This window comes from Lissotriton helveticus, chromosome 11 (genome assembly GCF_964261635.1).
Source record: "Lissotriton helveticus chromosome 11, aLisHel1.1, whole genome shotgun sequence".
In the NCBI taxonomy this organism is placed as follows: Eukaryota; Metazoa; Chordata; class Amphibia; order Caudata; family Salamandridae; genus Lissotriton; species Lissotriton helveticus.
In genome coordinates, this window is record NC_136072.1 from 982,057,182 (window position 1) to 982,084,393 (window position 27,212).

The 27,212-nt window shown below is 48.1% G+C and overlaps 1 protein-coding gene across 3 annotated transcripts in view; it reads right to left on the bottom strand.

Annotated features, from left to right (window-relative positions):
• Positions 1-2,092: 2,092 nt before the first annotated feature.
• The window catches only part of KIAA1671 (KIAA1671 ortholog), a 996,223-nt gene continuing 971,103 nt past the window's right edge, over positions 2,093-27,212 (bottom strand). For all 3 annotated transcript variants that reach the window (XM_078667333.1, XM_078667334.1, XM_078667335.1), the window contains 2 exons: positions 17,500-17,581; positions 2,093-7,426 (listed from right to left, as the gene is read on the bottom strand). In XM_078667333.1, coding sequence (XP_078523459.1) covers positions 17,503-17,581 — 79 coding nt within the window. In that variant the 3' untranslated portion in view covers positions 2,093-7,426; positions 17,500-17,502. The remainder of the gene's footprint in view (positions 7,427-17,499; positions 17,582-27,212) is intronic.

The window sequence follows — 27,212 nt, forward strand, 5'->3', positions numbered from 1 at the left end:
GTGTCTTTTTTTATTGTTATGTATTATATTTTATTGTATTGTAAATCTAAATGTGCTTTTATGTGTGCAATAGCCGCAATAAAGTTTTTGATGATGATGATGATTTATAAAGTGTGATTTTCAGCTAAAAGGTATCTGGCGCTATGGGGACTTTCTCAGTGATCTTTTTGGAGAAATGCTGGACTACCAGCTATACACCTTTAGTTGGGCTTGACAGAAGGAACCTAGCTCGCGATCTCTCATTCCATATAACTTCTATTTGGGAAACAGCCACATTTTCAAATTCCTCCTACACTGCAATAGACTGTAGCTGGCTCTTTACGAGGGCAGCAACTTATTCCATATCTGGGTTGCCTTTACTGAAAAAGACCGACCCATGACTTATTTTTGGGAATTTCGGAATGCACTGTAGATTAGATGGAGAGGAACATATGTTCCTCATTGAAAATGCTCACATTTTCTTAGCAATAGCCTGGGTCCTTTTCCTTTTATAGCCTTATAGACAATGCACATTGCTTTAAAAGTGACTCTGTCCTTCACCAGGAGCCAATGAAGTTCCCTGAGTGTGGCAGACTAACAGGCACGCCTAGTTTTGATGCTGCTGCTTGTACTCTGGAAAGCCTTTTTAGCAGCTATTCTGGGGCTCCAAGCATAACAGCATTGCAATAGTCAATTCTGATAAGAACTGCACTTTGGACCGCCAACTTTCTAGCTGGTTGTGGAAGCAGTGGAACAATTTTCCGCAAGTTCCTAAGTAATCCAAAGCATGTGAAAGTTGTTCTGGGGACATGTTTCCATTGAGAGATTATCATTAAAATAAACTCCCAAGTTACGGACTGCTTTGGATGTTTCTAGGTCGTCTGTATTGGTCCAAGACAGAAAATTGTTTGGGAGTTGCACTAAATCTTTTGGGAGCGTACAGCATAAAAACTCGGTTTTCTCACTATTACATTTTAGGGAGTTGGTGTTCAGCCAGTCTTCTACTAGGCCTGGGCGGTAAATTCCGTTTCGCTCGTGGAATTTGGGTAATTTTGCGTTCCGTGGAGAACGCAAAATTGCCCAAAATTCTGCGTTCCACTACTTCGCTAAATGTTTTGCTTGTTTGCGTTCTCAAAATGCGTGTTTGCAAGATATTTTCCTCTGAGCACACAAACAGCGATTGTGAACAGTAAAAAAGCATCGCGAACAAGCAATTCCGCGTGCTCGCGGAATTTCTGCGTGCTCGCAGAGATTTCTTTACCGTTTTGCGGCGATTTGTGTAAAGCGATTACGCAAATTCCACCCACCCCTATCTTCTACATCTTTCAGAAAGTTATGAAAGGCATCCAATGTTGTATGTCTATCGCTATCCACCGAAAAGATCAGTTGTGTATAAACAGCATAATTAACAAAACTATGCTGTGTGATTGAATGATTCTCAGCAGGGGGCGTAGGTAAACATTAAAAAGAATAGGGCTGAGTGTCGAGCCCTGACGCGCTGTATGTTTCACCTTTTTAAATTCTGATAGATAAGGGGGTAGTGAGATTGCAGAGTTCTTTTTGAGAGGTAGGATTATATACATTTTAGCAGAGTCCCTGCCACTCCTTTATCTTTTAGCCTTGTTAGCAGTAACTGACGGTTGATGAATCCAATAATATCAGACCCCTGTCAACCATCATCTTGAGGACATCCATGCCCATGATTAATTTAGTTTCCATACCGTCGGCAGGACCAAAGCCTGTCTGCTCTATTTCCAGGATATTTTCAGGAAACAAGAAAGTTCCTTGCTCATATGTTTTTCCAAGATTTGTATTGGATAGGGAAGTTGCGAAATAGGGCGATAGTTACTGGGCACTGCCCCTTCCTTATTATTACCTTGAGAGACCACTGGACATTGTCTCACTCAGTTTACTCTTCCCTCCTTTAGAGTCCTAACTATACCTGCTGGGTTTAACACTTTTAACCTCTTACTTGAATAGGTTTGTCCAATCGCCCTGCAGCAAGTCTTCCCAATCCAATCCAGAAGCATGGCTAGCGCTGTGTGACCAGAGCCGAGACGGGCTTGCCTTTAGATTAAAACTACTAAATGAAAAACAATGCTTATACAGGCCATTCAAATTCTAAAAACATTTTATTCATATAGCGTGCAGTTAAAAGAGCTTCCTGGCTTGCAGTAAAATAGAAGTGAAATGTTACAAGTAAATTGTAATAACATTTTATTCTAGATAAAATACAAATGGAATGATTTCTTCCCTTCGGCAATCAGGCCTTTATACATTAGAAATTTTAATTTGAAATGGTCAAATAACTACATCTGTCATGTAAACAATAATTAACATTTTATTCTAATTGTATTTATTGGCCCATGTTACATTTTTCACTCTAACAAAGCAGATTAAACATTATGTTATTAAACATGTTTTACTTTGAAATGATTTGTTCAGTGATATATAAGACAGGTTCAGTGGTAAATAAGTTGCTACACAATTTTGATCATTGCATTGTCCAGACTCAATTGACACATGTTGGCATACAAACATCACACAAATACTGCTGTGTCCATACATGCTCATACCGATGAGCATCTTTCCACATACACAGGTGTACCCTCTGACATTCTGTAGCTCCTTATAAAGGTTGGATTTCTCATTTAGTCACAGGTATTCACATTAGGACTAGAAAAGGGACAGTCATTTAAAAATCATTTGGCTGTGGCTACAATATTCACTTATTGGTTATAGAAAGGGGATATGAAAATACCATATGTTACTACTGTACACGTTCTATTAAAAGCAAGTCTCAATTCCCTTTGTTTTTTTCTGGAATGTAAACAGTGTAACACATGTACAGCAGATAAAGGTGTTTTTCATCATTAATGCCTGAGCAAAATGTGATCAGTGAGGACGCTGGCAATTGGTGTTCACAGACATCACAGGATTAGGCCAGAGAAATCCAAGGTCAAAACAAGGCACTGGCCGGGTCTCCTAGGGTTACTGAGGAAATACAGCATTCATTAATTTATGGTCAAAGTGTGTAGTAACCTGTGAAACATTCCAATCTGCTTTGTTGAGCCTCACAACTTCCATCTTACAGACCACAGAGTGCCAGAGTAAAGAGAAAGAGGCGACCCAGGATGTAGACACCCTCTACTGCAGTAAAAAGAATTAGAGTATTTAACTTGAAGGATTTAATGTTCATGATATATATATTTGACTGTGACGATGGGCAGGCCTGGAAGTGCAAACAAATAACTCAGTAGTTTGCCCCTCAACTAATAGAGTATTTTTATTGTGCTGTTAAAATTCTGTTAAGCTAAATCACATTACAGCATCAGACATAAAATATGGCTTCTAGTTTTCTTTTGAAGTCCTAGAGCCAGTGCTTTAATTAAGTCATCCCTTTGAAGTTCATATTAGTACAATGGGCACAAAAAAACAACCCTGCCTGTTATTGTCCCCAAGTTGCTAGCATGTTCCACGAAGTACATAAAATACTTAGGGTTACATTACAAGTGTCGGGATATTTTGAAATGGAAGTATCTCTCAGAAAAATACTGATCGCTTCAGTGCTGTAGTTGCCTGGGTCAGTATACCTGGTTGCTTCCAAGTTGGGGAACGAGTCATAATACCCAGCTTCCGAACTGGTCACCCGATTACTATGGGCTTTGTCTCTTTATGACCACGTTAACCCTACACATTTCACCCGCTGTTTTCCTAACAAATTTACATGGGTAGTGACACAAGTGTGTCACTATTCAGGAGGGTTGTAATCTACACTACTTCTAGCCTAGACTTGGGAACATACACTTGTGTATGTTCCCAATTGCCATGGCACTCGTAATAAGGCTTTTAAAAGCAGGAAAACCAGAAAAGTTATTTTTCAAAGGGATTCAGAGCAGCACTTGCTTGCGACTGGCCATTTACAAGCAAACCCATATGGTTTTAAGATATTGTACAAATCTAAATGTCTTAAAGTGTAATTTACTACTGCTTACTCCAAGGCATGCAAACTGGCTCAGTGAACAATAGTGGATTTGTATTGCCACCACAAGGCTGAAGAACACAGCCTATGAACAGTAAAACTATTTGTGAAGATCTGCATTGCACAGACACCTCTTTTCCAAATTTACTAACATTTTGGAAGGTTACACATTAATCACCGTTTTGCTCTCCTCACTTTTTTGTTTTTAATAACTATTTGGGTCCCTCAGAATGTCTTCTTCATGAATAAATAAAAGTTCTTCCAAAAGAAGCATTCGATGTGTAACAATTAAAATGAAAATGTCATACTTCTTGGAGGCAGTGCTGTGGAATGTGGCTCCTTGTTAAACAATATGCGCTCTAATGGCTGGTAACATATCACACCAATGAACTTGTAGTGAATTAGTACACGAAGTACAACTGATCAAAAGGTTTTATATGCTGGGAATCAAGACGTAGGCGATGCTACACTGCTCATCCATTCTAGCCTAGAGGGCTACCTCTCGAAAATGTAATAATTCACACTCCCGATTCCTTTGGTGAGGTGTCTCTTCATGAGCATGTTCAACATCAAAAGTCATGTTGGTAAGAAACACTCACCTTAAGAGATGGACAGCACATCATGACGTTATATGGATCTGAAAGAACTGGACTGCGGGCATGGCACCCATGTCAGTGTCAACATTGTAAATGGCAGTCTATAGTAGTAATTATATTGTGCTAGGCATACACTTCTCTCTTACATATAGAAACAATTATGGAAACAAGTAACAGACAACACTTGTATAATGGGACAATGTTACTGAGGTGAGCTAATGGAATCAAAAAGGACAATTGCAATATCTCTCTAATGTAACCATAAATCCTGAAATAACACATGATGCATAAAAAGGCCAATATAGCTGATGTTTGCTGCACATTCATTGCATCACGTGTAAAACTAAAGGGCTTCCATTAAAGCAATGGGTTACTCATTACAGGCGGCCAGCTAAGCCACTGAAAGTGGCCCACCACATCTCCTCTAATATGAATTCTTCAGGCTACAAGAATTGGCACGTGGTACATGACAGCATCTCACCAGGATACTACCCTTTGGTTAGCAATTATATATTATTTATACTTTCATAAAATGTATCATAAAAAGCATACATAGGTGTGCTGGTGTTTTCATATCTTTAAAATAGATTTCTATGTCTCAATTACTGTGAAATGCATACTGTGTGGGAGATTCAAATCAATCTCTTTGCAATACCATGTTTATAATATTACCAGATGTTTTTGCGGAAGAATATATTGTGCCCCGATATTCTATTTAGGGTGACAAAGCCCTTGTGCTTAAGATGCAAGTATAAAAACTGTGTGCTGAGAGATGTGACCAATACTTGCTTTATTCTTCATTTTTTGGCATTTTCTAGTGTGGGATGTACTCGACACCAATACCATTTTTCGAAGCAGTTTTAAGTATTAAATTCTCAAAACTTATAAAGATGTCTACTTCAGTCAATAGTTAAGACATTATGCTCTGCCCAATGAATTGCAGCCTTATTGTATTCCACTGCACTGTACTCTGCAAAACACACGACTCAAGCATAGGCACCTAACTATCTTTGACTGCCTGCAATGTAAAGAAGTTGCCAGACTGTGCGTTCTGGCCACCACATTGGGATTTCGTGGCTTCCATGTCGTAAGTACACAAATGAGTTCATAACGTGTTAATTACTGCTCATTTTAAGCCCAAAGTGCAGGAAGAAAATCTAGAAGGAAAATGTTAAGCAAATGCACAAATGGTTGTCTCCAACAGCAGCGCATATAAGGTAAGGCCGGAAATGGTCATCTGAGCAGACGCTGTTGTAGTGTGTGTCAGGAGGTTAATTTTTTTATTGACATGCCTGGAAATACTTAACACTTCACTGTGATTCTGCTTTGTAACAAGGGCAGGGTGATCTCCGCAGAGGACCCATAATAACCATAAAAGCAAGGATACTTTGGGGGTTTACCAGCACACGGAATGAAGCTGACAAATTATCAATAGATTCACTATTGACCGCACTCACTAAACAAACCCAGACTTGTTAAGTGTGTGCTCCCAAAGCATTCTTACTGCATTCCCTCGGAATAGCCTCTACTGTGTAAATAACACATGGGTATTCTCATTAGCGTCAGGCAGCACTTTCCCGAATGTGGAGCTGAATGTGAAGCTAAACATATCGCTACAACCATGGTACTGAAGGAGTAGAAGATAAAGCAAATACTGGCCACGCTGCCAATTTTCCTCAATGAAGTGTCCACTTCATAGACACATTCTAAGCCAAGGGCAAAAAGAGGGGTTGAATACATTTCCTCTGCATATCACATGATGGTTGTGGTTGTTATAAAAGGTGCCTATCTTCCTTATCATCATACCGTATCTAAAAACAATTCTTATGGACTATGTGAAACACAGGAGTGTATGTTATAGGTTATCCCACAGTACAGACATTACTATACGTAACATGAGACTAAATATGTACAAAGACAACAAAATCCCTAAATTTTGTGGGACAACCTGAGCATTTCTTTCTAAAATAGGTTTCACTCAAAAGAAATCCCCCAAAAAATCACAAAGTGTGAAAAAACTATACAGCCACCCACTTCATTCACTCCCTCACTTATTAAAAAAGGATAAATATGTACATCTAGTTTAATATGATTAAAATTATTGCTTTGATTCCCACCTAATGAAATATTTAAAGACGTTCTATCGAGGCAACCGCATGTTACCTCACACAAACATCCCCTTTTGTAAAATGAAAAATTTAAATTTTGTTCATTTTAAATTCGTGTCTGCTGATCACCTGATCAGTGTGTTCAATACCAGCCAAAATCCAAAATATATTCTTCTATAAATGTGTCTTGTTTTGTTATGGCAGTGGAACATTTTGTTCAATCACTCAATCGCGGGGAGAGGAAAACTCTACAGAGGAAACACATTTCTCTATGCTGATAAGTGTGATCGTGTGATCATTTCATTTTTACATATATGTTCATCATAAACAAAGCCGAGAAATTCGTTAAACTTGACATTCCCTCATACTGACACATTTTCAAGTGGCTGGAAATCTCTGAATTCTGTGGACATGCACAGCAGGTCTTCTTCACTTGCCAAGTGGGTAAACACAAGTCAAAGTATTTCCACCAAGTAAAAAACACACAAGTTAGGACTTCCGTAGGCGACACGCACAGCTTAGCCCCAACTTCAAGTATGAGTTGTATAGTTTTAAAGTGACGATTCTCCTATATCCGACCAAATACAACTTTGTATTTGAGTATGAATATTAAGCAGCTTTTTCCACAAAAATGGGAAGGCACCATGCACATAGCAATCGAGGGAGACAGCAAACAGCAGCAGCAGGACATTGATTCTAGGATCAGGTGAGTTAAGGCTTGTGTTAAATGTTTGTCTCTCTCGTGCTGTCCAATCAAGAATCTGAAATTGAAGAAAGACAAAACATCGTTTAATTTAGCTGTAAACCGAAGGCTCACTTGAGCTCAAAATCATACATGTAGACAAGCAATATACTTGCTCATGATCAGGCATCGCATTTACATAGTCATTTTCAAGTGCAATGATGTCTGGTGACCTTTAAATGTGGTGAGGTTTATTTCTCGATTTGAAATCCAGTGTATGAGAGGACTTCTACTTGGTGGGGTCGCTCACTCTCACTAGCACTCAGTGTCACACTCTAACCCATTATCACTCAATCTTATTCACCTACTCTCATTTGTACTTGCCCTCACTTTTACTTATCCCGGCACAGTTTCACTCATTCTCTCTGACCCACTAGGTCTGACTCATTCTTACTCTGACCCACTCATTCTTACTCTAAGCCACTCAGTCCCACTCAATCTCTTTCTGACTCACTCGTACTTAAGTCTCACTCATTCCGACTCACCCAATCTCACTTTAACTCAGTCTCCCTTAGTAACTCCCAGTCATTCTCACCCAGTCTGACTCACTGATTCACCAAGTCCCACTTATTCCGATTCAGTCAATATCACTGGCTCACTCAATCTCGCTCATTCGCTCTCAATTTCCTTCATTCAATCTCACTCAGAGTCAGACTAAGTGAGACTAGGCGAGTCAATCAGTTTCAGTCATTCTCACTCAATCGTTCTGACTCCTCAAGACCCAGACTGACTCACTCTGACTCATACACAATAACATTCACTGTCATTCTTCATAACTCGTTCATTCTCATTAGCATTTAATCTTCCTATCACTTATTACCACTCACTTCTTCTCTGACTCACTTTACTCACTCACACACACACACACACACGCACACACACACACGTTCAAACATACACACACTCCCCCACACATATACACACACTCATGCATACACACACACCATTTAAAAGCTTTTTTACTTACCTTGCTTCCCGTACAGGTCCTGCTCCTGTCTGCTTCCAGCACTGAAGCATGATGAAACAAACCTCAAACCTGAGAAGCCACAGATTTGCAGTTTCAGTCTCTGCTGTCTGCTCTTTCACCCCACCCTTTCTAAACTCAGACAAGTTGGGGTGTAGCCATGGGTTCTTCAGGGCTTACGCATGCAGCGCCTGTGGCTACCTTTAGCTGTGACCCTTTATAGGTCACAGATGGAGGAGGCACTGATCACCTCTGGATAATCTCTCCGGTGGCTGGTGCAGCAGTCTTCACCAGCCATCAGACAATGTTTCGACAAACTGTCGTAGGCAGTAGATGGACAGCATTGTTAATTATATCAAGAGTGACTAATAGATTATATTCTATTAGTCCCAATTATAATCTATTAGTCGGTCAGAAAACAAAGATGGCGTAGTCGTGGAGCTTTTAAGGTATAGACTCCCTGTAATGAGCTTCAAAGAATGGTCTACCAAAGAGTAGTTCTAGCCACTAGAAACATAAATTGGCAATGTCAAAAGGGCTCACTTTTGTAAAAGGTTGGTGTAGAGTGAACGGAGATGGAATAAAGCATTTTTGTAGGTTTTATTTTTATGAACAGGTCCATATACTTCTTAAAGTAGGTAATCGAAGGTGAAAATGTGGGAATACTTTGCATACATTTTTGCTTATATATTCTTGTTAGAGACAAGTTATTTGTATCAGAAGTTGTATAGAAGGATAATGAAAAACTTTGAAATGCACCTGAAGGTCAGCGAGGACTTAGCCACATAGGCAGAAAAGTCTCGTTGAAAGCTGCTGGTCAACTGATAAAGAAAATAATAGTTGTGCATGTCAGGGAATATTACTGAATGTTTTATAATATTAGGTGTAACAGGTTATGTTTGGATCATTGATGTGTGCATAGCTGTGTATAACCTGCATGCACCAACACAGCCAGTACAACTCTTTCTATGTCTAGCTACAGACAATTTTGATGTGGGTCACAACTTTGTCATTTTTCAAAAAAGCGGTGATTTTTTTCTCATCATCACCATGCTGTTTACAATCACGTATTATTCCACCTCTTCTATTGCAGAACATGAAATGCATTGTTTTTAAGAGTAGCAGCTGATAAGAACCACAAGATGACTGGAGAAGCCATCTTGAAAAGATTACTTCCTGTACTAAAAGCAACACATTCTGTATGATTAACAAAGGCTTACTTGCGGTAAAATGTAAGTACGTGAATGCTCCATAATAGTTATTAGGTGTTACTTTTGAGCAAAATATTAAATGTTTTCTTACGAAGAACATTACATAAAAGATAGAAAACAAATGATTTTATACATGACATTTATTGTGCATTTATATTCTTCTTTACAAACAGTTACACACTATATATGTGTTCCCCCCCCCCTGCTTATTCGGGTAAGTTGCCTTTCTAATATGGATTCTCAGCCAATGGATTTCTTGTATCCGCATGGTCATATGTGAAGATGGCCCAATGCAACAATGGGTTCAGCTATCTTTGAATGGCAAAGAGCCTTTGAACAATTCTTTAGCACTGTAAAAATGTGTTTCATTATATTTATTTGTAAAATATAAAGAATTCCATTACATAGATTTTGGAAATGGGTTTGACTATTCCGCAGATTTTTTTTAAAGGTGAGCCCATCAAACACAGCATGGGTGCTAGAGCACCCATGTGCAGGCCATTGCACCTGCTCCCCCTCTTAACCAAGAAGGGGCATCACTGCTAAGTTGTGAACTTAGGAGCACTGTACCTGCCAACCACACATTCAAGCATGCCTTACTCGGTCGAGTGTTAAAAAGTCAGTACTGAAATAGTGCAACATTTAATCTGACTTTGACATTTCTTAGTGAATAATGAACACAAATCAGAACCTCAAAACAAACCTATATTGCAGCCATTAGTATGCTGAATAGTAAAAGCCCATAAGTTGTACGTCTAACACTGGCAATGAGAGGTGACTCAAGTGGCGGCTGCTACCTATTAGCAGCAGTGGGGCAGGGTGGAGGGAAGGGGGGCAAGTAGGTTATAAAAATCACTTACCTGCCGGCTGGCCGCGGCCTCTCCTATGTCCTCTTCCTGGCTTCTTCAGGGAGGCAGGAAGCACCAGGGCTTCCAGGCTCCCTGCAGCCAATCACAATGCTGCAATGAAGCATTTTGATTTGTCTCAGTGCAGTGTTATGGTGCTCAGATAGGGGCTGGAGAGGTGGGCATGTTCTCCACGCAGGCTGTAATGCAGCCTGCATGGAGAACATGGTATGTGCGGCATCACTGTTTTAGGAGGCTAGAGAGGGCCGGCCAAGCACTCATGCTCATATATGGAGTGCAATCCACTCCTTCCCCTGCTCTGAGAGCAGCCCATCAAAGACGCCCAAACAGGGAACACTAAAATGATAACGCACAAGTTACTACTTGTGTAACGATATATCTGTAAGAGACATTAGTCAGTGATAGATTCCTTACCTTAGAATATCACCAGGAGTCAGACTGGATCCAGAAAGTTTTGCTTAGCAGTACCCCCTTCGCGTCAGTAGGTGGCGTCCTGCGGCTCTGCGTCCGTCACTGGCGTCGTCAGCACCGAGATGACATCACGGAGGGTACTTAGGAGCCACCCATGCGCACTGACGTCAGTTCTGTACACAACTTTTCGCGCCAGGAAAGCAGAGCCATGCAAGATACTGACCATTGGTGCATAAAACTAGGGCCCTAAAAGGGGATTACGTTAACCCTAGTAATCAGTTCGCAGAACGAGGAGGATGGGTGGGGCTGTAAGGAATCTAGCACTAACTAATGTCTCTTACAGATATATCGTTACAAAAGTAGTAACTTGTGCATCTGAAAGAGACACGTTAGTGATAGATTCCTTACCTTAGAATAGATACCCCAGCAATACCAACCCCGGTGGTGGGTCTACGAACAAGATTACACCAGAAAGTCACGGAGCACAGACTGGCCAAAGAAGCCGTCTCTCCGGACCGGACTGTCAAGGCAGTAGTGTTTGGTAAACGTGTGCAGCGAGGCCCACGTAGCTGCCTGACAAATTTCCTGCACGGGGACGCCACGTCCCAAGGCAGTGGTGGCTGCAGCAGCCCTGGTCGAATGGGCACGCATTCCCACAGGAGGCTTCCTCTTAGCCAAGGAGTAACAAGCTTTGATGCACAGAACGACCCACTGGGAGATGGTCCATTTGTGCATGGCCTGACCTTTTTGGGCACCCACGTAGCCGACAAAGACTTGATTATCCACCCGGAACTGCTGTGTACGTTGCAGATAGAAAGCGAGCGCACGCTTTGGGTCCAGACGGTGGAGCCTCTCTTCTTCTCTGGAGGGATGCAGAGGCGGAAAGAAGGTGGGCAAAGTGATGGTCTGCCCGATGTGGAAGGGCGTGACAACCTTTGGCAAGAAAGAAGGATGGGTCCTCAGAACCACCTTGTCCGGATGAAGACAAAGGAAAGGAGGTTTAGAAGAAAGAGCCTGGAGATCACTCACTCTTCTGGCAGAGGTGAGAGCAACCAGGAAAGCAGTCTTTAGGGTGAGAAGACACAAAGGACAATTATGAAGGGGCTCGAAGGGAGCGCACATCAGGAAAGTCAAGACAAGATTTAAGTCCCACTGAGACATTATGAAGGGCACGGGTGGAAACGTATGCATAATGCCTTTAAGGAAACGGTTAACTATCGGGGACTTGAAAAGAGAAGGCTGATCTGTAAGCCGTAGAAAGGCAGAGATGGCCGAAAGATAACCTTTAACAGTGCCTAGAGCAGAGCCCTGCTGGGCCAAAGAGAGAAGGAACAGAAGAACCTCAGAACGAGCAGAAAGGGGATCCACAGCCTTTGCTGTGCACTGTGCCACAAACCTGTTCCACCTGCAGGCGTATACCGTTTTGGTGGAGGGATGCCTGGCTGCCAGAATGACATCACAGACTTCGGGAGGAAGATCGAAAGGTGTCAACTGTCGCCACTCAATCTCCACGCATGGAGGTGGAGGCTGGACAGGTTCGGGTGGAGGACAGTCCCCTGCTGCTTCGACAGAAGATCCTTCCGAAGAGGCAGACGGATCGGGGGATCGATGCTCATACTGAGTAGCTCGGGATATCATACTCTTGGAGCCCAGTCCGGAGCCACAAGAATGACTTGGGCCCGGTCGCGCCTGATCTTCTTCAGCACTCTGGGCAGAAGTTGTATAGGCGGAAAGGCGTACAACAGACCGCTACTACACTCGCAACGAAAAGCGTCGCTGAGCGAGTGCCGCCTTAGAATTTCCAACGCGCAGAACTGATGACATTGCGCGTTCTCTTCGGTGACGAATAGATCTAATCAAGGCTCTCCCCATCGCTTAAAGAGACCATGCGCCACCTCCGAGTTCAGACGCCATTCATGATCCATCAAGCACAAGGCGGCTGAGTTCATCTGCCCTGGCATTCAGAGAACCCGCCAGGTGTTGAACCACCAAGGTACTACCTTGACATTCCAGCCATGTCCCGAGGCAGCAGAGCCTCCTAGCATAGGGTCCAATACCCCACCCGCCCTGTTTGTTGCAATACCACATGGTGGTGGTGTTGTCCGTGAACACCTGCACTACACTTCTCTGGACAGAGAGAAGGAATGCCTTCAATGCAAGTCGGATCGCCCGCAGCTCCAGAAGGTTGATATGGAGCCGGGACTCCGCCTGAGACCAGAGGCCTCTGATCTCTCCCAAGAGGCCTCCCCATCCCAGGAGGGATGCATCTGTCACCGGAAGGGAGAGGGATCTGCCACTGACCCAATCGTGATTCGTGAGCCACCACTGCAACTGTCGTGCCGTGCCCTCCGAGATCTGAACATGGTCGGACAGGTTGCCCTGATGTTGCGCCCACTGGAACTTCAGGTCCCACTGCAGAGCCTGCATCCTGCTGATGTGTCATCAGCAGGATGCAGGAGGTCATCAGGTCCAGAAGCCGGAGGGTCATCCTGACCGAAACCCGGGATAGAGGCTGAAAGATCGGAATCATAGCCTGAATATCCCAGACTCGCTGCTCGGGAGGATAAACCCGAAACAGCGTTGAATCCAGAACTGCTCCGAAGAAGGGAAGCTTCTGAGAGGGACTCCGGTGCGACTTCGGCACGCTGATGGAGAACCCCGGCAAATGCAGGTCGGCCATAGTCTGGAGGTGGTTGACGACTGCCTGGGGCGAACCCGCCTTTAACAGCTAGTCGTCGAGGTAAGGGAAGACGGACACCCCTGACCTGAGCAGATGAGCCGCGACCACCGCCATCACCTTCGTGAACACCCGAGGGGCACTGGTAAGGCCGAAGTGGAGCACGGCAAACTGAAAATGCTCTTGGCTTAACGTGAACCGCAGGTAACGCTGGTGGGCCGGCAGGACGGGAATGTGAAAATAAGCGTCCTGCAAGTCCAACGCCACCATGTAGTCTCCTGGGTCGAGGGCAGCCAGGACCTGAGCCAGGGTCAGCATTTTGAATTTCTCCTTCCAGATGAAGCGATTGACGTCCCGGAGGTCCAAGATGGGGCCCAGGCCCCCCTTGCCCTTCTTGGTAACCAGAAAGTAGTGGGAATAACAACCACTCCCCACTTCCGGACTGGGAACGCACTCAATGGCCCCCTTGGCCAGGAGGACCGTGACTTCCTGACGGAGAAGAGCCAAATGATCCCCCGACAAGCGGTTGCACCGAGGTGGCATGGCTGGAGGGGATGACTGAAAGGGAAGGGAGTAACCCTGGCAGATTATCTGCAGCACCCATTTGTCCGATGTAATTTCTCGCCAGTAGTGGAGGTGGTGGCGGACCCTGCCACCCACTGGCGTGGGGTGCTCCCTGAAGCTCGGATTAGGAAGGCTTAGAGGTTGAAGCAGCAGGGGTAGAGGTAGACTGATCCACACGCTGGTTTCCAGACCCGCCCCGGGGAAGCCACGGCTGCAGCGGCGCTGAGGCTGGTTCTGCACAGGCTTGCTGGAGGAGGGCGCCTGGATGCCTCTGTCCTTGCCAGGAAAGGAACAAAAGCAAGGAGTGGCAGGGTTCTTTGTAGAAAGACCCAAGGACTTGGCCGTGGCCCGTGAGTCCTTAAGGCGCTCCAATGCACTGTCGGCCTTATCGCCAAAGAGGTGGGAGCCATCAAAGAGCATGTCCATGAGCGAGCCCTGGACATCGGGCGAGAACCCAGTTGAAAGCAACCAGGCGCAACGCTACAGTCGTGGAAGTTGCCCTGCCCAACGAATCAGCGGTATCCAAACCACACCTGATGGCAAACTTAGCCGCATCCTTACCTTCAGCAATCGCATGGGAAAGAACAGCCTGGCCCTCCTCAGAATACTGAGGCAAGACCTGAGCCACGGAATCCCACACTGCGTGGAAATAACGGCCCAACAAGCAGGCGGTATTAACCGACCGCAGCCCTAAGCTGGCCGAGGAGAACAACCTCTTGCCAAATTGCTCCAGCCGTTTAGAGTCCTTATCCGGCGGAGCCGTGGAAAAGGCACTCTGCGACGTCAAGGCCTGAATGACCAGGCTCTCAGGCGTAGGGTGAGTGGTCAGGAAGGCAGAATCACCAGGCGCCAGGCGATAACGCCTGGCGACGTTTTTATCCACTGGCGCCCCCGTGGCCGGCCGCAACCAAGTGCCCAAGAGGACTTCGGTAAGGGCCTCAATGAAAGGGAGCAGCGGCTCCGACGATGCAGAGGCAGTCTGGAGCACCTCCGTAAGGAGGTTGGTCTTGAGGGCTATCGTAGGAAGATCAACATTAAGAGCCTCCGCAGCCCGACGCAGCACCACGATGTAGGAAGCACCTTCCTCCATAGTAGGCGGAGGAGATGCAAACCGTCTTCCAGGTCGTCCACCCAATCTTGTTCGGAGTCACATTGCCGGGCAAGGGGGTCCTCGGACCCGTCCCAGTTGTCGTCCGCCTCCGGCGTGGAGGGGGGCGGTCGCGGCGGCAGAGGTGGAGAAGGGACGAACGGCATTGGGAACAGTGCCGAAAACGGCGCCGGTAGGGGCCCGGCCGGAGCCACCTCCCAATCCGGATCAGGGCAGGGGTGGGATAAACGGCACCCAGTGCGGCACCGTTGGAGGAGCCAAGGGCGGGGCCGGAACCAGAGGCGTAGGATCCTGTGGTGCAGGGGCCAGAACCGGTGGCGGAGCCACCGGGCCAGCAGCATCTGGACACGGGATGGCGGGGCCCGAAGGCGCGCCGGCAGGAGCCCGGGGCCTAAAAAGGCGGTCCATGGCAGCAAGAAACTCTTGCATCTGTCCGGGAGTCGCCGACGGACCCGGGTATGGCAGGTAGGCCGCAGGACTCCCAGTCTCCAGAGGAGCCGCAGGGGCGGAACCCCTGTCCTCCTCTGAGGAGCGACGGGGGGACTTCTGAGAGCAAACACGCTTCTTCGACTTCTTTTTATGGCGTCGCTTACCGTAATCCGAAGGTTAAGACTTAGAGCCCAAGGAGCGATGGCTCCGGTCCAGCGAGCGGTCTCGGGAAAGGCCCCTAGACCCAGAGCGGCGATGAGAGGAATGCCGGACCTCCAGCAATTTCCGGCGCTGCTCTCTCAAAGCCTTCGGGCCATGGCACGACAATCTCGGCAGTCCCGGGAGTTGTGGTCGGTCTCCAGGCAGTAGAGGGACACATCGTGGGGGTCCGCCACCGACATGTTACGGCGGCACGACCCGCAAGACTTGAAGCCGGGCATCCCTACGTGCACCAGGAGAATAAAGGGGAAGACAAAAGTCTCAAAAAGTAGTCAAAAAGTGACTAAGGTACATGCTCAATCTGGCTCTGCGCTTGCTGGTGCGGAAAAAGAAAGAACTGATGTCAGCGCGCATGGGCGGCGCCTAAATACCCTCCGTGACGTCATCTCGGCACTGACGACGCCAGTGACGGACGAGGAGCCGTAGGACGTCACCTACTGAAGCGCAGGGGTACTGCTAAGCAAAACTTTCCGGATCCAGTCTGACTCCTCGGGATATTCTAAGGTAAGGAATCTATCACTAACGTGTCTCTTTCAGATCTCAGGTTATCATCATTTTATTTTTCCTTTTTTACACTGCAAAAAGCAGTAGGCCACGCTCCTCCGCCTTAGCGGAGGAGCCGCCCTTGCTGACTCTTTAGCCAGACCTAGAAAGAACATCCCTGCCTCAGGAATGTTATGAAATCCATAGATAGTTTAGTTTACGGTATCCTATTTATAGGAACAAGGATACAGCTGAGCAACCGGCAGAATCCCATACCCGGAATAGTTATTTACATACATAAGCGGGTGTTAGCAGTGTCTTATGGGACAGTGTCCCTACAATGAATTGAGGTGATTTAATGCACGAAGTATACAATATTATTTTCTTAATTAGTGTACTACAATGCAAACATTTGAGCCTATACTGTAGGCTCTATGCACTATGAGGACAAAGAAAGCTAAAACTCTTTAGCGCAAACTAATAGCTACGTCAGCCATCATATTTGAAAGTAAGCATTGAAAAACCATGAGAACCTGAGAACAACCGTTACTTCCCTTTTGCATAGGGATTTGCAGAGCATTCTTTGTTGCACGTGTACATTGGCAAGAAGTTCTAAAGCTGTTTATGTAAACAGCGTAGTTGTAGAAAGTGAAAAGTCAATGGATCGGTAGTGATCTGCACACAAATGCTAGTGAAAATAAACAAAATATGATTCTATAAAATCGCCTTTGCAGCTATTTAGTTGTAAGAGTAAATAAGCATTAGCAAAGCCAATAGGCATTACGCTCCGACTCAAGCACTGATAAAAGCAATAAGAAATGCCAGCTGTACACAATGCATGGATGATATATAGAAATAAATGTGTGATGACTGTATTTAATAAGTTATAAAACAGACCCTCTGAAGGATACACCTAAACAGTCAAAAGAAATTAGGTGACCCTAAAATACTTTGGTTAGCTGATTGGAGATGTGTTCAACAATGTATCTAGCCAATGCCTCATGGTTCCGGAGTCAAGGAAGCCAGTGGGTGACGGAAACGGAACCATAGACCCTTACATTATAGAATACAATATGTTCCCCATGAATGGCGCAAGCCCCATTACATGTCGAATCTAAAAATGAACACACTCACACTTGCATGCAACACATTAAGTTTACCTTCTAGGAACTGTTTTCATACTGGCTCAGTCGTTTCTTTGATTTGAGCTCTTGTAGCCACTGGGGGGACATCTCTATTGTCCTAAAATGAGAAAAATACTATTAAGGTGTTATAGAAAAATACCTTTCTTGCTGATGACAACTAATTTAGGTCTTTTCTAGAAGCTACCTTGAAAATAACAGACACCTTAAGAATATTTACAATCGCTTAATGCTCCAGCAGTTAAATGAGATTTCTAGTGTCTTTATAACCTCATAGTTTATAATGATGCCTCCAATAAATGCAGTGAACTACTGGTGTAATCCATCTTATTGAATGACTTTAATACATGTCCTTCTCACATGCATGTACAAATGACAAATTTAACAAGAATGCAAAACGTTTGATTAAAGAAATACATACTAAAATGTCATCCCGATAATCAAATACATCATACATGCAACAAATTATTTCTCCCTACAATTATCTGATTATGAACTATACATGTGGCTAGTAAGTTCTTTAGACCCAAAGGTATGGCCCTGAACTAGAAGCACAAGTTACTTAACTTCGGTGACGATATATCTGTAAGAAACAGTAGTTAGTATTAGATTCCCCAGGCGTCAGACTGGTTCCGCAAACTTTTGCGTAGCAGTACCCTTGCGCGTCGGTAGGCGTCATCTGCGGCTCCGCGTCCGTCGTCGTTGGCGCCGGGATGACGTCACCGGAGTACTTAGACGCCGCCCTCGCGCGCTGACGTCAGTTCTTATACACAGCTTTTCCGCGCCAGAAACGCAGAGCCATGATAAAAACCAACACTGGTGCCATGAAACTAGGGCCCTGAAAGGGGATTACCTTAACCCTTAGATATCGGTTCGCAGAACGGGGAGGATGGGTGGGGCGGTAAGGAATCTAATACTAACTAATGTTTCTTACAGATATTTAGTTACCGAAGGTAAGTAACTTGTGCATCTGAAAGAAACACGTTAGTATTAGATTCCTCACCTTAGAATAGATACCCCAGTAATACAACCCCGGAGGTGGGTCTGCGAACCAATGATCACACCAAAAAGTCCTGGAGAACGGAACGGCCGAAAAAGCCATCTCTCTGGACTTGGCTGTCCAGGCAGTAGTGTCTTGCAAACGTGTGCAGCGAGGCCCACGTAGCCGCCTGACAGATGTCCTGCAAGGGGACTCCCCGGCCCAGGGCAGTAGTAGCCGCAGTGGCCTGTGTGGAATGGGCACGAAGCCCCACAGGAGGCTCCTTTCGAGCCAAAGAGTAACAAGCCTTGATGCACAAGACGACCCATCGAGAAATGGTTCGTTTGTGCACCGCCAGTCACTTCTTAGCGCCCACGTAACCAACAAAGAGTTGGTCATCCACCCGGAACTGGTGTGTGCGATCCAAATAGAATGAGAGCGCACGTTTTGGGTCCAGACGGTGGAGCCTCTCTTCCTCTTTCGAGGGATGCGGAGGCGGAAAGAAGGTGGGCTAAGTGATGGACTGCCCGATGTGGAAGGCTGTGACTACCTGCGGCAGGAAAGAGGGTCGCGTCCGCAACACAACTTTGTCCGGATGGACTGAAAGGAAGGGAGGCTTAGAAGAAAGGGCCTGGAGCTCACTCACTCTCCTGGCAGAGGGGATGGCAACCAGGAAAGCGGTCTTCAGAGTAAGGAGGCGAAGAGGACAGTTATGAAGTGGCTCAAAGGGAGCGCACATCAGAAAAGTTAGAACAAGGTTCAAGTCCCACTGAGGCATCATGAAAGGAACTGGAGGAAACATATGAGTGATGCCCTTGTGGAGGGACGCCTGGCTGCCAGAATGACATTACAGACTTCAGGAGGCAAGTCAAATGGCCTCAACTGCCGCCGCTTAATCTCCACGCATGTAAGTGGAGACTGGACAGGTTTGGGTGGAGGACAGCCCCCTGCTGCTGCTGCGACAGAAGGTCCACCTGAAGGGGCAGACGAATCGGGGGATCGGCAGACATGCTGAGTAGCTCGGGATACCAGAACCTCCGTGCCCAGTCCGGAGCCACAAGGATGACTTGGGCCCGGTCGCGCCTGATCTTCTTCAGCACTCTGGGCAGAAGTGGTATAGGCGGAAAGGCGTACAACAGACCACAACTCCACTCGTGACGAAAAGTGTCTCCGAGCGAGTGCCGCCTTGGAAATTCCAACACGCAGAACTGATGACATTACGCGCTCTATTCTGTGGCGAATAGATCTAACCAAGGCTCTCCCCACTGCTGAAAGAGGCCTTGCGCCACGTCCGAGTTCAGACGCCATTCGTGATCCATCATGCACCGACGGCTGAGTTCATCCGCCCTGGTGTTCAGGGAACCTGCAAGGTGTTGAACCACCAGGGTCACGCCCTGATGTTCCAGACACTGCCAGAGGCGCAGAGCCTCCTGGCATAGGGTCCATGACCCCACCCGCCCTGTTTATTGCAGTACCACATGGCGGTGGTTTTGTCCGTGAACACCTGCCCTACACTCCCCCGGACAGAGGGGAGGAATGCCTTCAGTGCAACCCGGATCGCCCGCAGCTCCAGAAGGTTGATATGGAGTTGAAACTCCGCCGGAGACCAGAGGCCTCTGATCTCAGCCTCTCCCACGTGGCCTCCTCAGCCCTGGAGGGACGCATCCGTCACAACTAAGTGCTCCGGTTGGGGTAGAGATCTGCCGCTGACCCAATCGCGGTCCGTGAGCCACCACTGCAACTGTCTTGCAGTGCCCTCCGAGATCAAGACATGGTCGGACAAGTTGCCCGGATGCTGGGCCCCCTGAAACTTCAGGCCCCACTGCAGAGCCCGCATCCGCCACCTGGCATGATGCACCAGAAGGATGAAGGAGGCCATCAGCCCCAGAAGCTGCAGCGTCAACCTGACCGAGACTCGGGATAAAGGTTGAAAGATCGGAATCAGAGCCTGAATATCCCGAACCCGCTGTTCGGGAGGATAAACCCGAAACCACGCCGAGTCTAGAACCGCTCCGATGAAGAGGAGCTTCTGAGAGGGACACAGGTGCAACTTCGGCACATTGATGGAGAACTCCAGCAGGTGCAGGAGGTCGGCCGTAGTCTGGAGGTGGCTGACGACTGTCTGGGGCGAGCCCGCCTTCAACAACCAGTCGTCGGGGTAGGGGAAGACTGAAACCCCTAACCTGCGCAGATGAGCTGCGACCACCGCCATCCCTTTCGTGAACACCCGTGGGGCGCTGGTAAGGCTGAAGGGGAGCACGGTAAACTGAAAGTGCTCGTGCCCTACCGTGAACCACAGGTAGCGCCGGTGGGCCGGCAGGACGGGGATGTGGAAATAAGCGTCCGGCAAGTCCAACGCTACCATCCACCAGTCTCCCGGGTCCAGGGCAGCTGAGACCTGAGCAAGTGTCAGCATCTTGAACCTCTCCTTCCGGAGGAAGCTGTTGACGTTCCGCAGGTCCAAGATAGGGCGTAGGCCCCCTTTGCCCTTCTTGGGATCCATAAAGTAGTGGGAATAAGAACCACACCCTACTTCTGGTCCAGGAAAGCGCTCGATGGCCCCCTTGGCCAAGAGGGCCACAAATTCCTCTCGCAGAAGATTCAAGTGATCCCCCGACACGCGGTGGTACTGTGGTGGCATGACTGGAGGGGTTGCCTCGAAGGGGAGGGAGTAGCCCCTTCAGACGATTTGCAGCACCCACCTGTCCGATGTGATGTTGCGCCAGTGGAGGAGGTGATGGCGAACCCTGCCCCCCATTGGCGTCAGGTGGGCCTGAAAGCTCGGACTAGGAGGGCTTTGAGGCGGATGCTGCAGGGGAAGATGTGGACTGGCCTCGCCGTTGTCCCCGGGCACCACCACGGCGGTTACCACGTCCGCCACCGCGCTGGATGTTAGTCTGCGGCCCGTGGCTGGCAGAATGTGTGGGGGCGCCCCTTCCTTGGCCACGAAAGGGGCAAAAGGCAGCAGATTGCTGGCGCGGGGCCGAGAGGCCCAAGGACTTGGCCGTAGCCCTGGAGTCCTTAAAGCGCTCAAGCGCACTGTCTGCCTTGTCGCCAAAGAGGCGACGGCCATCAAACGGCATGTCCATAAGGGTGTTTTGGACATCAGCCAAAAAGTTGGCGGACCTCAGCCAGGCGTGGCGACGAATCGCCACCGTCGTTGCCATCGCTCTACCCAGCGAGTCCGTTGTATCCAGCCCACATCGGATGGAGTACCGTGCCGCATCTCGACCCTCCGCAAGGGCTTGGGCGAGTTTAGTCCGACCTCCTCCGGACATTGTGGCAGGACGTCCGCGACCGTGTCCCACAGAAAGTGGGTATAATGGCCCAAGAGGCACGCGGTGTTAACGGACCGCAACCACAAACTCAGTGAGGAGAACATCTTTTTGCCATACTGTTCGTACCTCTTGGATTCCCGATCGGGGGGGAGCCGTTGGGAATGCAGTCTGGGAGTTAGAGGCCTGTATGACCAGGCTCTCTGGAGTGGGGTGGGTGTACAGGAAGCAAGGGTCGCCCGGATCCGGGCGGTGGCGTCTGGCCACGTTCCTATCTACAGGGGAACCTGTAGCGGGCCTGGACCAGGCGCCCAGAAGAACGTCAGACAAGGCCTCATTAAACGGCAACAGAGGCTCCGCCGAGCTTGACTGCGGTTTAAGGACCTCAGTGAGGAGGTTAGTCCTCACGGCCGCGACGGGGAGTTCAAGGGATAAGGCCTTGCCGCCCGCGTCAACACCACAATATAGACAGCCCCCTCCTCCGTAGCCACGGTAGGAGGGGAGACAAAACCAGTGTCTGGCTAAGTGTCCAAACCACTGGCATCCCATAGCTCACCTGCCCAGTCCTGATAAGACTGGCACTCACGTGCCAGAGGGTCCTCAGACCCCTCCCAATCCGCCTAGCCACCCATCTCCTGGTACTCCAGGTCAAATGATGGGGCTGGTTCATAGAAGAAGAAATATCCCATCAGCATCGGGTACAACGTCGTCCGTGGCGCCGGAGGAGACACCTTAGGGGCCGGCCAGGTCGTAAGGTCGACCGGCGACGACCCGGATCCAGATCCAGAGGGGCGCTGCGGCGCCGGGACCAAAGTCGCTGATGGCGCCGGGGCCAAAGCACCTGACGGCGCCAGGGCCGAATCACCTGACGGCGCCGGGGCCGAAGCACCTGACGGCGCCGGGGCCGAAGCACCTGACGGCGCCGGGGCCGAAGCACCTGACGGCGCCGGGGCCGAAGCACCTGACGGCGCCGGGGCCGAAGCACCTGACGGCGCCGGGGCCGAAACACCCGGCCCGGTTGGGCTCCCAGTCGGGGCCGCTTGGCCCAAAGGCGCCGCGGAACCCGACGGAGGAGTGAGCGACCTCATGGCCGCGAGGAAGGCGACGATCTCCTCCGGCGTCCGTTCTGCCCAGGGACCGCCGGGTATGGAGCAGGCTGCGACGCCTGCGGCTCTGGCGGAGCCGCGTGGGCGGTGTCGCCCGAACCCCCGGCCACGTCGCGCGAGCGTCGGGGGGAGTCGGAAGAGCGATGTCGCTTCTTCGACTTCTTGTGCCTCTTACCTGAGGACTTGGAGCTCGAGGAGTGGTGACCATCCTTCGAGCCGTGATGACTCCGGCCTCGCGACCGGCCCCTCGACCTCCTCCCGGACCGGGACCTTGAACGGCGCGGGCCGACTGCCAGAGCTCGAGGCACTTGCGGGACCGCTCCCGCCTAGCCTTCGACGTCAAGGCCTGGCAGCCGGGGCACGACTTGTCATCGTGGTCAGGCCCCAGGCAATGAAGACACCAGCGATGGGGGTCGGTAACCGACATCAGTCGGTTACAGTCGATGCAGGGCTTACCGTCGGAGTCGTTCGACTTCGAAGAAAGATCAAAAATGATCGAAAAAGTTTAGTCAAAAATTGACTAAGGGTACCACTTTTTCTGGATCGGCGCTTGCTGGCGCGGAAAAAATAGGAACGGACATCAGCGTGCGAGGGCGGCGGCTAAGTACTCCGGCGACGTCAACCCGGCGCCAACGACGCCGACGACCGATGCGGAGCCGCAGACGACGCCTACCAAAACGCAAGGGTACTGCTACACAAAAGTTTCCGGATCCAGTCTGACGCCTGGGGATATTATAAGGTAAGGAATCTAATACTAACCTGTTTCTTTCAGATCAAGCCTTATGTAAAGATGAAGAAAATGAGTTACTTACCTGTAACTGCAGTTCTCTAGTATTGGCATCTTTCATAGACTCACATGTTCGAATCATACGCAATCGTCGGAGTGGGAGTCCCACGGTACCATAGTAAAGCAGTATGTATCAGTATAACAGGCTAAAATGGCAATTAAAAGTCAGCCTATCTATATCCTTTTTTTTTTTTAAAGAACCAGAGTTGAACTATCACCAATCAGGCAACAGCACCCTCTAGAACACTCCCAACAGAGACTGAATCCCTCAAAGTTTCAAGCACAAGTGGGAATAAATAATCCTAATCTGTAAAGGGAGCACGATATATTTTCTCCAGTGGGACGCCTGTAAACAGAGCAAGTTAAGTGGACACTGCCCTCGTTGAGTGCACTTTTGTCTTTGCTGGGAGTGGTTTGCCAGCCCTGTTGTGACAAAACTGAATGGCAGCCAAAATTAATCTTGCAACTGTTGCTTTCGTAACTGCAGTACCTTGGCGAGACCAAGAGACAAGCAGTTGATGCATTTTCCGGATTTTTTAGTGCGATTAAGAAAGAATTTAAGACATTGCTTAATGTCCAAGGTATGGAGAGACCTTTCTGTAGGGGATGTCGCATTTGGTAAAAAGGTACAAAGTAGGATAGGTTCATTGAGCTGAAACGGAGATGGGATCTTGGGGACACATTTTTAATTTGTCCTTAGAAGCAAATAGTCATCAGTGAAATGCAGGAACCGTTCCTGCGTTGTGAACGTGTGAATCTCGCTTACTCTTCTAGTGGAAGTGAGAATCAAGAGTAAAGTGGCCTTCCACGTGAGATACTTCAGGTCTGATTTGTGAATGGGTTTGAATGGAGGCTTCATAAATTGGGAGAGAATCACATTGAGATGCCATTCTGTGGGGGAAGCTCGTACTGGGGGAAAAGTGCTAAACAGTCCCTTCATGATTTGTCTGACTATTCTTGTGGAACAGGAGAAAGAGAATGTGCGGAAAATCTATACCTATAAATTGCGGCAAGGTGAACTTTAACAGACGCATGAACCAAACCTGATATGGCTAGCGACAGGAGTTAAGGTAGAATCTGTTCAGGTAATGCTTCCAAGGGATGCAGATTAGATTTCTGACACCATGAGCAGAATCTCTTCCACTTTGACCTGTATGACTTCCTTGTAGATTCAGCTCTTTCTTTAGCCTAAATTTCCCTACAGTCTTGAGAGAAATCTACATCTGGGGTCTCATTGCATTCAGCAGCCATGCTTGTAATTGGAGAGAAAATGGCTCCAGAAGTATGATTTGGCTGTTGTCCCTCGTTAAGAGCATTTGAATTGTTAGTAGGCGAATGGGATTGAACTCAGACATCAGTAAAAGGTCCGTAGATCAATGCTGCCTGTGCCATTTGAGAGCTATTAGAATGAGGTGACAGGGCTCTCTCTTCATTTTGTTGAGTATCCTCGGTATGAGAGGGAAGGGGGAAAAAGTATGCATAAATCCCAAACTGTTGGAAATGGCCCTTCTTGCAGGGTCATCCTCAAACTTTTTGCTTCTTCCTCCTTATTTTTCCTGACCCGTGGCTGTTGGCAATAGGACTCTGCACACTTTACTACTGCTGATCAGTGATAAAGTGCATATGCTCTCTGTGTAAATTGTATTGTAATTGGATATACATGATTAGCATATTTGTATCACCTCGAAGTCCCTAGTAAAGTGCACTGGGTGTGCCAGGGCTGGTGATGACAAATGCTACTAGTGGGCCTGCAGCACTGATTATGCCACCCACATGAGTAGCCCTAAAATGGTGTCTCAGGCCTGCCACCGCAGTGCCTGCATGCAGTCTGTGAACTGCCATGTCCTCCTGTCAGTGTCCCCACTGATCAGGCCTAACCCTTCCCTTTTTGTGCACAGTAGTCACCCCTATGGAAGGCCAATGTACCCCCCTGGGCAGGGTGCAGTGTATGTGAAATGTAGAGCATGTGCTGGTGCAGGTAACATGCTCTGGTAGTGAATGGCAGCCATTTTCGTTTTTCACTATTGTAAGGCTATCTTGCTCCATATATTAACATGGGGGATGCTGGCTACAGTGGCTTTCAGCATTTCTTCTCATAGGAACAAGATAGGACATAATAGTCTAGTATCCCTGAACTCAGAATGTAATAACACATCTTTTAGGAAAGGTTGTTTTTGAATCCTGTGTTAGAGAACAGCACTTTTAGAAAGTTGCTGTTCTCTTGTCTAACCCTTCTGTGTGCCTTGGCCTGTTTGTGTATTGACTGTCTGGTTTGAGAGTGACAGGGGCTGGGGATTCCCCAGGAGGCTGGCTGAGTCAGCCCTAGGCTGAATGACTGCATTTGCAACCTGAGTTGTGGGAGGAGTTAGCACCTGGGCCTGAATAGGGCTGTGCCTGCCTTCCACAATGCTGGTTCCACCTCCTGCTGGGCGGCTGACGACCCTGCCCCGCACTCTGAAAGGAAAGGAGAAGCCAGGCAAACAAAGTGCTCAAGCAACACCCAGAACTGGTTCAGACCGGGCTCAGGGCCCACTTGCACAAAGAGAACAAAGACTTTTAGGGGTATAAGTACAGGACCCCTGACAACAGAAAATTAGATCATCCTGGAATCAAGAAGGAACCTCTGCCAAGGAGAAAGCTGAATCTGAAGAAGGAAGACTGTCCTGCTGTTGCTCTGCTGGACTGACCAGTTGCTTTGCTGCCAAGGAGAGGGGAAGGACCTTGCTGTTGTGCTCTGTCCCCTATCTTGAAGGAATCTCCAAGGGCCTGAAGAGCTGGCTCCCTGTTCTGAAGTCCCAGGAACAAAAGGACTTCACCCCCAGCTTCCCTGAACTCTGCTGAGAGAGTTATGTCCTTCCTAGAGTGCTTGATCCAGTTGTGGGGCCTCTGGAAGTTGTACCTATGCTGGGAAGCTTGAAACTAAGCTTGAGAGACTTTTGCAATTGAAAAGTATCGCATCGCTCGCTGCGGAGCGCATCCCAGAGAGTGCGAGGAAATTCCCGCCGCTACAAAGGCCGAGATCATCGCAGCGCCTGTTGCCACTGCCAGAGCCATCGCATCCTTCGTTTGCGGGACGCACCAGACTGGTGCGGGAAAGTCTAACATCGCTGCGAGTGTCGTCGCAGAGCCTGTCGTCGCTGGGTGAGATTACCGCACCGCTTGCTTGCAGACCGCATCACGTCGCTGCAAGTGTCGTCGCAGAAACCATCGCGTCGAGGAGCTGCGAGAGAGAAGATCACCGCTGGTCCGTGCATCGTCACCCCGGAGATCGTCGCAACTCCAGAGATCGTCGCATCGTGCCTTTGCGAGAACAGACTTCCAACGGAACCTCCGCACCGGAATCCATACAAGTGGCCTTCCTCCCCATACAGACCGGATTCGTTGCAACACGCCCGCTGCTGCAGCGGGGCTGTCGCACACGCCTCCCCAGGGTCTCAGGGGCAACGCATCGCTTGTTTTCCACCGCACCAGCTTCTGCTTTTGGAACTTTGTCGCAACTAAAAGGTACTGTGAGTAAACGTGACGCAACTGTGAACTTTTCACGCATCTGTGGATTATTTTATCGCAACCTAAAGAATTTTATC